Source organism: Balaenoptera musculus, chromosome X (genome assembly GCF_009873245.2).
Source record: "Balaenoptera musculus isolate JJ_BM4_2016_0621 chromosome X, mBalMus1.pri.v3, whole genome shotgun sequence".
In the NCBI taxonomy this organism is placed as follows: Eukaryota; Metazoa; Chordata; class Mammalia; order Artiodactyla; family Balaenopteridae; genus Balaenoptera; species Balaenoptera musculus.
In genome coordinates, this window is record NC_045806.1 from 117,421,869 (window position 1) to 117,436,396 (window position 14,528).

At 38.5% G+C, this 14,528-nt stretch overlaps 1 protein-coding gene and 2 long non-coding RNA genes across 3 annotated transcripts in view; 2 read left to right on the forward strand and 1 right to left on the reverse strand.

Moving 5' to 3' along the window:
* LOC118888879 overlaps positions 1-5,076 on the forward strand; it is a 48,379-nt gene extending 43,303 nt beyond the window's left edge. The window contains exon 5 of the long non-coding RNA XR_005018379.1: positions 3,196-5,076. This is a non-coding gene — a long non-coding RNA (uncharacterized LOC118888879). The remainder of the gene's footprint in view (positions 1-3,195) is intronic.
* Positions 5,077-6,717: 1,641 nt separating this feature from the next.
* LOC118888878 lies at positions 6,718-12,207 on the forward strand. Its single transcript, XR_005018378.1, has 3 exons — positions 6,718-7,070; positions 9,434-9,533; positions 12,139-12,207. It is a non-coding gene; the product is annotated as an uncharacterized LOC118888878 (long non-coding RNA).
* A 213-nt stretch (positions 12,208-12,420) lies between these two features.
* CDR1 (cerebellar degeneration related protein 1) lies at positions 12,421-13,356 on the reverse strand. The gene is given in 1 exon segment (XM_036840408.1): positions 12,421-13,356. A coding segment is annotated over 1 exon segment (900 nt). The 5' UTR covers positions 13,345-13,356; the 3' UTR covers positions 12,421-12,444.
* Positions 13,357-14,528: the final 1,172 nt, after the last annotated feature.

Consider the following 14,528-nt stretch of genomic DNA (forward strand, 5'->3'; position numbering starts at 1 on the left):
ATCGTACAGAGGGAGTTGGACTTTATTCAGTAAGCCATGGGGACTTCTTTCATGGGAGTGATTTAAAGTGGAGGAAGTACTGGATCAGACCCTATTTAGAAAGGTTGCTCTGGAGGCAGTGTCATTGACAGGGTTGAATGGCAGGCAGACTTAGGAATTTACACCACTCTTCAAATGGAATGAGAAGGGCCTGTATCTAAGTAGGAGTGGACATGGGAATTCCCGGGCGGTCCAGTGTTAGGACTTGGCGCTTTCACTGCGGTGGCCCGGGTTCAATCCCTGGTTGGGGAACTAGATCCTGCAAGCCGCACTGTGCAGCCAGAAAAAAAAAAGGAATGGACAGAAAGGGGCAGATTAGGCCCCCATAACACATTGTTTGCAACTCTTTTGTAATGTGTGGCTTTCTACCTTATATTGTGTTCTATTTATCTTCCCTAGGAGACTAAGTCCCTTGAGATCAAGTTTTTAAAATTCATTTCTTTATTCCTCATATCACATGGCCTTGTACATGATAAGCTCTTTGTCAGTATAAGCTGACCGAGGAGAAGGAATGAATGGCTGAAAGTTTTGATCATGAGGATCTACTTTTGAAGTGCTCTATTATTGCCCTTTGGTCTCAAAAGTCAGTTGGATGACATCTTTGTTTAACATATTAGTAAATTCATTGTGGGTAGTTTATAAATTTTGAAAAAATAAGATTTCTCATGGAAACCTCACCATTGGTTACCATTTATGGGTACATACTTTAGAATGTTAAATGATTCTGACGGTCTGTACTTTTTGAGCTCGCGACTTGAGTGTGTGTGTGTTTTAAGATTTTTGAAGGAGGAGGATGATAGCTCTGCACAGCTTTTATAAAAGCAAACTCCTTAAGACCAAATGTCCTTTCATAACAAAAGCTGCAGTGAACTCAATCTTGTTTGTCCATACAAATCCTCACAGGGTGTGGCATTTTAAAAAATTCTTTGTTCTTGGTTAAAATGCTGACAGAAAAACATCCTGAGATCCTTCTGCCCTTTTGGGCACTTGAGCAGGGTGAGCCCCAGCTCATGACTACAGAGCTCAACCAGCCAGGCTCTATTTCTCCTCACAGAGGATGCCAGGCATTCTCGGACTCATGAGGACTAGAAGCATGATGTTACACTCTCTAGCTAAAGGTACTTTGGAAAAATACCTTGAGAAGAGGTGCACTCGATTATTCCATTATTTATTAGCATCCTAACAGCTTCAAGTCTCCTTACAGCTTGCAGAACTGAAAGCTAACATGGGAAGTTTATTTCAGAGTCTTTATTCTTCACATTAACTTGGCTCCAGCATCTTGCAAAAGTGACATATCTTTAGCAAAGTCAGAGAACACAGGATTAAACTCTGACCCAAAGTGAGTTTTATGGGTAGAAGTATAGCTACCATTGGAAAGTTGGTTGAATGAAGTTTTACTCAGTGATTTAATTAAACATAGAGTAATATCATTCTCCCTACCTGGAGTTATCAGTTTTAAAGCTCCTACTTCCTCCTTATTTCCTTTCATAAATCTCTATCTCTTGAATGGTACAGAAAACAGTTATTAGTATTATGAAGTTGAATTATCCCCAGGTTCAAATAATCAAGTTTCTAGTAAAATTGGTATAAATCTTCTGTTCAAATTTGGTAGAGAAAAAAAAAAGACTTGGAAATTGAGTCTCTCACCTTCAAAGTGATATTGGGATTCAGCTTCATAATGCCTTAGTATTTAATTTATTGACTAAAAATAAAGGAAAATATTTCATTTAAAGTGACTTCCCTCCAGTGATCAGTTGGTCTTTAGATGTAACTCTTCATCTTGTATTTAACCTGAAAAGCCACTGATGGATATGGGATAGTGCCTAAAACATAGCCATGAAACATGAGATTATTACTTCATGCACATATGTATATGCACACATACACTTTTTATTATGAGAATTTTCAAACCTAAAGAGAAATAGAATAGTGCAATGAATGCCTACCTACCAACTACCTGGATTTAACAATTAACATTTTTCCATAAAACAAAACTGATTACATAACATGTGTGTTTACTTCAGCTCCCCCACCAAAGTGAATATTTGCCTATATTACCACAGGTCCATTATTATACCTAATAGAGTCAATAGTAATCACCTAATCTCATCTAACAGCCAACTCATATTCAGGTTTCTCCTGTTGTGCCACCAGAAGATCAGAGATCTGAGAACTCGGTACTGTCACTCAGTTGATAAAAGTTAGCAGTATAGATTGGTAGCAGGATGGAACTTAAGCCAGCAAAATGTATAGCAATTATTTATTCATCTGGAAACATCACCCTCCTCAAGCTATGCTGACCTCCAGAGAAACTGAGTATCAACTGCAATCAACTTGAGCCCCAACTTGGTCATCTTGGGGCTCTGACTCTACCAGAAGCTCCGTGGCTCTAGTACAGAGGAGAAATGCCATTGAGAGAGGCCTTCAGACACTCTTGTAGACGGATAGTCAATTATTCCAACACCATTTATTGAGTAGTCCATCCTTTCCTCAACAGCTTAAAATAAAACCACAGAACTATGAAAACAATGAAAGAAAATATGTGAAAAATAAAAATGTATTTTTGTATATATTTTTATTTTTATATGTCTTTTTATCCTCTTAGGGAGGGGAAGGTTTTTCAAAGCAAGGCATGAAACGTTTGACTACATAAATATTTGAAACATCTTTATGGCAAAAGACAAAATAAAATTAAAAAGTAAATGACAGGCTTCAAGAAAATGTTTGCAATATAGAATCACAAATAAGAGTTCCTTAATATGCTAATAGTGCCTACAAATCAGTAAGAAAAACATTAAAAACTGGGCAAAGGATATGAACAGACAAGTTAAAGATGAAATAGAAATGGCTTACCATATGGAAAGATGATTTAAGAAATGAAAATTAAAACAAAAATGAGATACCTTGTTATTCACCTTCTGCTTGGCACAAATTGCAGAAGCTGATAGTATTTCATGTTGGTGAACACATGGGGGAAAAGGACTCTCATCCACTCTTAGTGAGCATGCAAATTGGTACAGCCTTTGAAAGGGCAATTTGGCATATATTATTATTATTATTCCACATTTCTGTTCTCCTCACTAGCTTATTACCTACTTGTGCAGACTGCTTCTGTTCCTGACTTCATTTCCTATTTTTGTGTCTGTTTTTTCCTAGATGGTGATACTTGTTCTCATCTCAGCCTGGTAGCCTGACCTTGACTGCTGAGTTCTGTGGTGCCTTCACAACTACAAGTCATTCTCATACGAAATTTGAGTTTACCTAGTCTGCACCTTTGAGAGTTTTGTAACAATATGCAAATTCAAGTTACCATCATGTTATCTTGCTGACTATCTCATGTGACAAGACCAACATTTGGGTTGCTTGCTTGTACCCTGGTTCTTCTGCCTATTGTTCCCTCTGCGGCCGTCAATCACACACATGTGTAGTCATGCAAAAGCTATTTTGCCCTTTTTATTTGTCTTGTGAATGTCATCATTTGCTCCTTATAGTGTTGTGTATTGCTCAGTGATAGAAAACTTTCCGTAACTGTAAACTTGTGTAAGTTTGGGTGAGAATGGCATCCAAGCAAAAAACCAAGGAGGTAGATGATAGAAATGCAAGAAGAGTGAAGAGGTTAAGAAAGGTGGTGTCTATAGCAAACAAAATGAGAATTCTTGAAATGCTTGATAATGGTGAAACCAAGACCTCTGTAGGGCGTTTTTTTGTGTGTTAATGAATCAGTAAAGAAAAATGAGAAAGCTATTAGGGCCAATGCATCAAGGGGCACACCAGAATCATTGAGAAAATCAGACATAACTTGAAATGCCAAAATAGAGAAAATGGAAAGAGATTTGCATTTGTGGCTTCTAAAACATAGAAGCCTGAATAAGCCTCTTTCCATGTGTATAATCTGGCAGTGAGCATCACAAAAATGCAAGTTTAAATTTTGATCTGGATGGAACATTATAACATTTATCATAATGGGTGGTTGGATAGGTTTAAGAACTGCTATGGTCTATATGAAAAGAAGTGGCTGGCAGAGGAAGCAGATCATGAAGCCACTGCAGAATATCCTGAAGAAACGGATAGAGAAAAATGGCTATTTGCCTGAACAGGTCTTCAATGCTGATGAAACGGTCTTGTTCTGGAAACGCATGCCTACTTGCACATCTATTGTAAAGGATGAGAAAAGGACCAGAGAGTTCAAGCCTGGGAAAGAGAAGCTCAAAGTTCTTCTTTGTTCCAATGCTTCTGGTGACTTTCTGACTAAACCCATGTTGCTTCACAGATTCCGAAATTCTTGCCCTCTTAAAAGAAAATGCCAGAAACACTTTTCTGTGTACCTGAAAGGAAACCATAAAATATGGATCACTGAGAAACTCTTTTTGGACTGGTTTTTGAAGTGTTTTGTTCCTGAGGTCAAACAATATTTAAACCCAAAACATCTTGAATTCAAAGTGTTGCTGATTCTGGACATGGCTCCCAGTGACAAAAGCGTGATAGTAAATGCTGATCTTTGTGTTGAAGTCGTCTCCATTCCCCCCAGTACGACTCCACTCCTTCAATCCATGCACTTGTGAGTATATTTGACTACCCGGCAGATCTTATGAGAGAGACATCAGAAATTACTCTGAAAGTAGCTTGGCAAAATTTCTCCGTTTGTAACGCTTTAACTGTGGTAGAAGAATCAGTGAGAGAAATAAAACAATCAAACCTTAATGGAGCCTGGAAGAAACTTTGGAATGAGGTTGTAACTGATTCTGAAAGGTTCCTTCCAGTTGCAGAAGAAACTGAAAATGTTGTAGTATCTGCAAAACGTTTTGGTGGTGAAGGATTTGAAGACAGTGAATTAAGTGACATTGCTGAACTGTAGATTCTCACCCTCAGAAGACAGTTGAGAAATATTTCAGAGATGTGATCACATCAAAAGTTGATGAAAGAGGTCAGTATAGGTTAACTTCAAGAACTTGAAGAATGTTGAAGCACCCACTCTGCAAATCAAATTGCCGTGATGATTCAGAGAAAAGAGATCCTTCGGTGGAATATTTATTGACCTTCAGGCAAGGCTTAAATGATTACCCATAACCCTATAAGGCAGTAATAAGAAACCTTCAAACAAAGGCCAGTAAGTGTTTTCTCTCTGCTTGCTTCAACAGGGAGAAGAGGCTGGACCATCAGGCTGTGTCATGCAAACCCATTCTACAAACAGCAGGCAGAAAAGACCTCACACAGAGTTGAACCTTGGGATTCAGACTGACAGCTCTGATGATGTGATGATCCACGTGCTGAAGGATGAAAGTGGAGCGGGAGGCTGAGCTTACTCATATTCAGACAAAATTCTGTTTTTTCCATTCTTTCCCTGTCACTACTGTGATGATCAGCATTTTCATTGATGCATGATATTCCTCACCTTGAGCTCAGAGAGAAATAGAAATTAATTGCCCAACAATCACTATTGCTAATGTAAAATTAGTGAAATACCACCAAGAGTCACTTTACTTAGTGTTTTATTTCAGTGAACAAACCAATTGTCTGGGCTTTCATAATACTCTCTTCTCTCCCCCAATTTCCCCCCAAACCTTATATATTACTCCAACACAAATTCCCCTACAATGAGGGTTTCAGGAACTCAACTCTAAGACCTAGGGAGGGGGTACTCAACTTGATTGGAAAATTTTGTATTCTTGATCCTGAAATTTATTTTAATTCTGTTTAAGCCTAACTTGCTATCTCAACCGAAAGGATACAAAGCTTCTCCTTTTAATTAGTTTGGTATAAGTTAATTTGTTTTGCAGCAATTGTATAACGTCCTGAAAGGCCTGGTCGGTCCTGGAAGGCAGTACATTTATAATGGATTCCTGGATTTACTTTGGCACCTAATCAAGGAGGAGAAGCTGCTAGAGTTCATTTCCATCCATCTTCTCTGTTCTCATATCTGCTCTTCCCAGTGATTTGAATGGTTGAATATCCTCTTCCCTAAAGATGTTGGAAATCCAGTAATTTCCCTCCCAGCCTGGAGGTCTGAAAGATAGGCTACCTATATCTGAGTTTGAAGTGATCAGAGAAAAGGGAAAAAATACAAAAGTCAAAAGGCTTGCTTGCATAGTTACAGTTGAGACGACAGACATTCCTCAACATGTTCACAAGAGGCAGATGAGAGTTGAAAACCCATTATAGGGTGATAGGGATCTAGTGACTTGCCACTGTGCCGTAGGAGCTTTCACTCTCCTCTAAGCCACGGTGGTTTTCAACACTGACTGCCCATCAAAATCATTATGGGGAGCTTCAAAAAACACAGATTTCTGGGACCTGCCCCTGGACATGCTGAGTGAGAGGTGAGGCCAGCAGCTGTTTATTTTGAAAGCTTCTCAAATGATTTTTTAATATAGTCATGGTTGCAAACCACTGCTCTAAGTTTACACATAATTATGATAGAAAATGTAATACAAATGATAGTGGGCCCAGGGGCTAGGAAAACTTGATTCCATGTTTCTCCTCTGCCACTAGCTCAATGGATGGTCTTATTCAAATCACCCTACTCTTTCCTTATCTGTCAAAGGAGAGAATAGGACCACTTGGTCTCTGATGTCCTTCTATCTCTGACATTGTTACCTTGAGAGAAAGGTGCATCAGCCTCATTGGTTGATTTTGAGACTACCCAATCCCTTTCATAGAGACCAAGGTAAGTAGTAATATTGCTGTCTTATACTGTTGTTATTTTAAAAATTGTTCTTGTAGTTCAAGCTTTATCATGTTTTAGTCCCTCTCAGAAAAGAGAGTTAGGCATAGATGCCATAGAAAAAAGGGAAACCAATATAACATCAACTCTCTGAAAGGAAAGATAGAGAGTACCTCCTGTGAGTTTTTCAATGTGATAATTGCTCTTTTTCTTCTGAGTTATAGGGTTTGCATTATGTATATAATGCATAGATATTGTGAGTAAAGCACTTTAACATTTTGTATCATTTGCATAAACCAAAGCAGAGAAATCTGTGTTAACTGTTTCAAGGTTCCATGGATGATCGGTGTACTCTTAATCATACCTAGAGGTAAATATTTTTAAGTTAATGATTATTTTACCAGCATAATCAGTAGTTCCATATGCTTTTAAAGAATGTAGTTTCTTGATAATTTTACCATTTATTGAGATTATTGTGTTGGCAATTTTTTGGTCTTAATTTGACCAGAATTAGACAAATCAAATTTTGAGTTGAATAGCATCCATCGGGACCAGTTAGTATAAAATAATACAATGGGAAACTGACTATTGTATGATTTTGATTGTGGTAGGAATGCCTAGACTTTGGCTTGATATATGGAAACATTTGTCTAGGGCCCAGGCCATTTGAAATAAAATATTGGGATAGATCTAATTCTTGTTTAAGGTAATATCCAGTTAAAATAATCTGAGAAGTATCATTGATGAGGGTAAAAGAACATTTTAATATGGTTCAGTTTAACAAGTCAGCAGAACTTATAGGAGGATGTGAAAGTTGGTTTAGGCTAAGTGGTAGAAATAGAAGTTAATGACAACAGTGCCATGTACATGGGTGTTTCTTTTTTCTTTTTTAAGTTAAGAATAGTCCCTAAAATTGAAAAATTGAAATTTCTTTTAGTATATTTTATACACAGTTTGAGCAGAAAGAATCTTTCTGTTGTCAAATGGTTCAGGTAAGTTCTTGTGGTCAATATTATGAAGTGCATGGAAATTTCCTCCTTTACAGACATTTAACAACTGGCAAAAAGAAAAAAAGAAAGAAAAAAGGGGTAGAGAGAAAGGACAGTCCAGTTTGCTGAAATTTGTAGAAAATATTAGAAAACTGGCATTACATTAAAAAAGAGCTTTTTGTTTACTTAAAATCTTTTAAGATCAAAATGCAGAGAAGGCTCTTTAAACTACACATTTGGATTACATAGCTGCCGGCACCTGAATGCTAATAAAGGGCTTCTACAGTGTGTATAGTCTAAGAGTGCGTGGGTCATATTTGTGCTGTGAAATACATTACTCACTGAACTTTACATAGTTTTTATTACCTTTTAATGGCCTTTGATGTCAGTTTGTTATGGTTGTTTTTCTAAGAATTCAGAAAAAAATATGATGTGCTATGAACAGATGTATATGTTCTCGGGAACCATAAAATCAAGTAGAAATAGATGAAAGGATTAATAGTACATTTCATTAGCATGAATAACAAATATTGAGAAATTAAATATGAATCTAGTGTGCTTGAGACACTGCACTTCATTTTTCTTTCATTACTACATAAAGCCAAAGATATAATTAACCTATCATTGCAAACACCCAGAGTTGGCTTTTGATTAACTGGCAGTGGTATGATGAGTGCCCTAATGACAGGAACATGGAAGTTAGAGTTAGGGCTTTGCCAACGGCTTCTTGTCTGCCCTGGGCTGGGGACTCCCTCTCTTTGGGTGAATGGTGCTTAGTCCTGGCAGGATAACCCTTAGCCTATTGGGGTGTGAGAAGTCAGCATGGGCCTAGGCTTTGGAATCAGACAGATCTGCCTACTTTCAATCCTGTCTCTCCCTGCCAATTACCAGCTGTTTAACTGTGGCCATGTTTTTAAACCATTTCAAACTTGGGCTTCTAATCTGTAAAACAGGGTCGAAAATACTTGCATTATAGGATTGCTATGAGATTGTGTGAAATGTTTAGTACAGTGCCTGGCACATAGTAAGCGCTCAATAAATTGTTGCTATTATTATTATTATTATAACATGAATAATCATTATAGAACTAGAATATGATCGTTTACTCTTTTTTTTAAAATTTATTTATTTATTTATTTATTTTTGGCTGTGTTGGGTCTTCGTTTCTGTGCCAGGGCTTTTTCTAGATGCGGCGAGCGGGGGCCACTCTTCATCGCGGTGCGCGGGCCTCTCACTATCGCGGCCTCTCTTGTTGCGGAGCACAGGCTCCAGACGCGCAGGCTCAGTAATTGTGGTTCACGGGCCCAGTTGTTCTGCGGCATGTGGGATCTTCCCAGACCAGGGCTCGAACCCGTGTCCCCTGCATTGGCAGGCGGATTCTCAACCACTGCACCACCAGGGAAGCCCTGATCGTTTACTCTTTGCCAAATTTTACCATTTTGATATTTTATCTAATTTCCCTCAAAATAAGTTATGCATGATGGTTTTAAGAGAGAATGACTAAAAATTGATGTTAAATATTTTTCTTTGTTTGCTTATGAGAGATACCTGAAACAATAATTCCTCCGTCCCTGTTACACCTTGACCTACAGAGATTCTATATACTATATTTATAATGTGGTTATTTATTTAAGTAGTGATTAGAAGTAATGACTTTTCTCACATGGATGTATTCCTATTCTTTAGAAATGAATTCATCCACTTGATCCCACTTTTAAGGTAATTCAGTCACTCTGTGTTATAGGAGCCAAAGATAAAGCTATATAGGACCTACTTTGCTGAAACCACAAAGTATTAGCTCAGTTGCTTTTGAGAAAAATTGGATGTCTAAGTAATCTTACTAGGTGAGAACAAGACAATTCCTTAAAACTAGCTTCTGAACTTCTTTGTATTTCATGTATTCTGTGTTGGCAATCAAGAAGTTTGAAATAGTGGTATTCAGAATTCTGAGCATTCATCGTAACTCTGACGCTATGTGTGCTGAGCAACAGAACTGTAATTCAACTTAATTCAACCTTAATTCAACTGTAATGTTATAACTCACATCCTAACCTTTTAAGTGTTTTAATTTGGAGTCTTTGGTGTTCTAGTATATTTATCTAGTGGTCTTTGGCATTCAGCATCTTGCTGCTTGACTAACTTTCCTTATGCACAATTCTGATTCTGGTACTTTCTTGTTCAAAAATTATCAATGGCTGCCCATTGTCTATATATTCCATTATTTAACCTTTAAGTCCAGGCCTAATCCCAGTGTACCTTAACCAGTTTTATCTACCAGTGTTCTCTTTTATGCAATATATGTGATAGTCCCTCTCTTCCTCAGCCCTATCTAAGTACTAAAGATCTTCGGCCTACAGCTCAATCCTGATCTCTTAAGCTTGTCAGTCTTGGGTGGGTAAGATCAGAAATCAGATTATCTAAAGCCAGAGTGCCTGAGATGAGCCTACCAAGCTGTAATCTCCTTCCTGTTCTCTATCATTGCAAACACCTAGAGTTGGCCCTTGATTATTTGGCAGTGGTATGATGACAAGAACATGGGACATAGAATGAAGGCTTTGCCACTGGCTTCTTGTCTCTCACTGGCTGGGTACTCTCTCTCTCTTTGGGTGAGTGGTGCTTAGTCTTGGCAGGATAACCCCAGTCTGTAGGGGTGAGTTTCTTCTTTTTTTAAAAAAAATATTTTTTGTGAGTTTCTTCTTAAGCTTCCAACCTACTAAATTAGGGCATCCTCACTGAACCTTATCCCCCTGGCCAGGGGCCTTGAATGCTACCCACTTAATTTTGGCTCTGAATACAAATCTCCTTGTTTAGGGCCCTGAAACAATTAATTGGAGATCTAAACTACATTCTTAGGTTCTTGCCAGCTTCATCTCTGAATATCATCACATAAATACTATCTTTATTTACCATTGGGCTTCAGATTGCTCTATCCATTCTTTTGCATGTGAATGCTAGCCTGGAAGTAGTTAAGTTTACCATTCCCTTGATTTGGCATCTAGAGCTGGGCCTGGCAAACTAAGGCCCGTGGGCCAAATCTGGCCCAACTCATTTACGTATTGTCTAAGGCTGCACTACAATGGCAGAGTTGAGTAGTTGCAACAGAAACCATATGGCCTGCAAAACCTTAAATATTTACTATCTGATCCTTTACAGAAAACTTTTGCTGACCCCTGACCCGAAGTCAAGTAGTTCCCCTGCCATGTTGTTGCTTATTCTTTGATAATTCCTCATTCCTCATGCTGTCAATCAGTATACCCCCAGAATCCCAGTTCGTTGAGACTATGAAGTAGGTTCCAATCCACTGAAACTACTCACTTTTAATTGAATTTCCCTGCTTCCTCTTTGTCATCTTCCTAAGAAGTCCTTTCTCTGTGTTTTACTTTTTAGTGAAAGAGATGCCATAGTCATAAAGACTGAGTAGCCTTATTATGTCTTTTAATGTTACATCAGGTCCTAATATGATAGTCTTTCAACATTGCCAATATTTTTCAACATGACCTTCCAATAGCTCTAAGATTAGGCCTTTCAATTCTTCAGTGTCTCTAATATCAGGTCTTCTGAGCTACATAGCTTCTGATATCTCCAATTGCCAGATCTTCTAAATGTTACAATATCCATGTCTTCTACTCTCTGGCTTGCAGCATCTCCAGTGCTAATGTTTTTAGTCTCCTCAATATCGGAGTCATTAAAAGTCTGGGTCTTCTAATAACTCCAAAAATCAATCTTCAAGTTCCAGGTCTTGTCTTTCAGGGGCCAGAGTTCTAACTTCCAATTTTTCTATGTTCCCAATCCTCCAATGCCTCCTAGCTACAGGTCTTCTAGAGTCCATTTATTTCATTGTGTCCAAGTCTAGCTCTTCTAATATCTTCCAGCACATAAATAATTCAGTTCCTACAATTTATAGTATCTTCTAAATCCTGATTTTACAATGTCTTGTCATCACAAGTTCCTCTAATGCCCAAGTCTTTCAATATCTCCAAGAGCCTGGTCTTCTAACATTCAGGTGTTCCAACATCCCCAGTGTCTGAATAACTAGGTCTCTCTTAATATCCTGATCTTTTAGTGTCCAGGTGTCCTAATGTTCAGGGCTGCCAACACTTTTGACTTCCAGCATCATGAAAAGTACATCTTCCAAATTCTATGTCTTTTAACATGAATATGTCAATATCCAGGTTTTCTAGTGTCTCCCAATATCCAGGGATTCTGATTTAAGATTTCTAAATGTCTAGGTCTTCTACTGTCCATACCTTCCAATGTTTAGGGCTTCCAAGGTACAGGACTTACAATGTCTCTAGTGTTCAGGGCTTCCAGTATCCATGGCTTCCATATCCATTAATTCCAACACTCAGGGCCTCCAAAGTCTCCAATGTCCAGAATAACGAATGTCCTCAAAATCTAAGGCTTCCAATGTCTCCAACATCCTGTGCTTCCAATGTCTCCAATGTCCAGGGTTTCCAATGGCGCCAGTGTCAAGGTCTTCCAACGACTCCAAGTCTTCCAGCAACTCCAAGTCTTCCAACTAATTCCAAGTCTTCCAACAACATCAAGGTCTTCCAGCTAACCCAGTCTTCCAGAAAATCCACGTCTTCCAGACAATCTATGTCTTCCAGCAAATCCAGTCTTCCAGCAATTATAAGTCTTCCACAAAATCCATATCTTCCAGGAAAATCCATGTCTTCCAACAATTTCAAGTCTTCCAGCCAATCCACGTCTTCCAGAAAAATCTATGTCTTCCACCAGATCCAAGTCTTCCAGCTAATTTACGTCTTCCGTAAAAATCCAAGTCTTCCAGAAAGAAATCCAGGTCTTCCTCTCAGTCCACGTCTTCCAGAAAAATCCACGTCTTCCACCAAATCCCGATCTTCCAGAAAAATCCAGGTCTTCCACCAAATCCAGTCTTCCAATCAATCCATGTCTTCCAGACAAAATCTATGTCTTCCACTAAATCCAGGTCTTCCAATAAAGCCACGTCTTCCAGAAAATTCATGTCTTCCAGTAAATTCAGGTCTTCCAGCAAACTTATGTCTTCCTAGAGATTAACGTCTTCCAGAAAATTCATGTCTTCCAGTAACTTCCAAGTCTTCCAGCAAATCTATGTCTTCCAAATAATCCAGGTCTTCCGGACAATTCGGGTCTTCCTGAAAATTGATGTCTTCCAGAAAAGCCATGTCTTCCAGGAAATCCATGTCTTCCAATGACCTCCAGGTCTTCCAGCCTATCCAAGTCTTCCAGAAAATCCATGTCTTCCATCAAATCCATGGCTTCCAGAAAATCCACGTCTTCCAGGAAATCCATGTCTTCCAGCAAATCCTTGTCTTCCAACAAAACTGTGTCTTCCATCAAATTCATGTCTTCCAACCTACCCATGTCTTCCAGAAAATCCACGTCTTCCAGAAAATCCATGTCTTCCAACAAAGGTGCGTCTTCCAGAAAATCCATGTCTTCCAACAAAGCGGCATCTTCCAGAAAATCCACGTCTTCCAACAAAGCCGTGTCTTCCAGAAAATCCACGTCTTCCAACAAAGGTGTGTCTTCCAGAAAATTCACGTCTTCCAAAAAAGGTGCGTCTTCCAGAAAATCCATGTCTTCCAACAAAGGGGTGTCTTCCAGAAAATCCACATCTTCCAAAAAAACCATGTCTTCCAGAAAATCCATGTCTTCCTACATCTCCAGGTCTTCCAGCATCTCCAGGGCTTCCAGCATCTGCTCGTCTTCCAGCATCTCTGTGTCTTCCAGCATCTCCACGTCTTCCAACATCTCCACGTCTTCCAGCATCTCCATGTCTTCCAAACAACTACTCAGTCTTCCAAAAGCAGGCTCAATATCCACGTCTTCCAGCGTCTCCAGTGTACCGGTCTTCTAACATTCAGGTCTTCCAGTGTCTACGATATCCAGGTATTTTAACATGTTCCATAGTCCAGGCCTTCCGACCTTTCCCCAGGTCCAGACGTTTTCAAAATTAGTCTTCCCAAGTTCAAGCCTTTCCATGTTCAGATTTTTCCATAGACAAGCCTTCCAACTCAAATATTTCTGCTTCTAGTAGAATTAGCTTCAAAAAATTGAATAGGGCATTCCTTCTTATAGACCAGATCTTATGGATCAACTGTACTTCAGCTTAATAGTGTTTTTGCTTCTAGGAAATGTGCATTCATTCTTGACAACTTTTAAAGATAGTGTTCATAAAACAGCTTCTATAGAATAAACACATAGATGGGATTGCTGTGATAAATTTTGCTAATTTACTAATGCTCATATATGTTATACAGTCAACTCTGTTTAGGTACAAGTCAAATTCTTATTTTAATGACAAAAATTCCTGTTTAGAGACTTTATTATTTTAGATAAAGCTGACATACAGTGTATTTATCCATTTTTTTATAACATCAATTTTTGTTGTTTGGTCTTATGTGACATAAATAATAATAATAATAACGTTAACATAGCATTTACTATGTCCAGGCACTGTTCTAAGGTCCTTACATGCATCAACTCATTTAATCTTCACAAGAACTCATTGAGGTAGATACTCTCATCCCTGTTTTACAGATGAGGAAACTAGCACACAAAGGAGAAGTAACTTGTCCAAAGGACACAACTAATAAAGTACAGCACTGGGATTTGAACACAGCTAGCCTGTTTCCAGAGTCTATGACCCTATCCATTATGCCATAATATCTGCTATTGAAAATCAAGATGAGAATTAGAGGATCCGAAGCTTGATTGCTCCCATTTTATGTGTAAACTATTATAAGATCTTATATATAAATGGTCTCACTTTATCCTGTCACTTATCAGAACCTATTTGTGTTCACAAATCTCATTCCTCAACTAGCTACTAT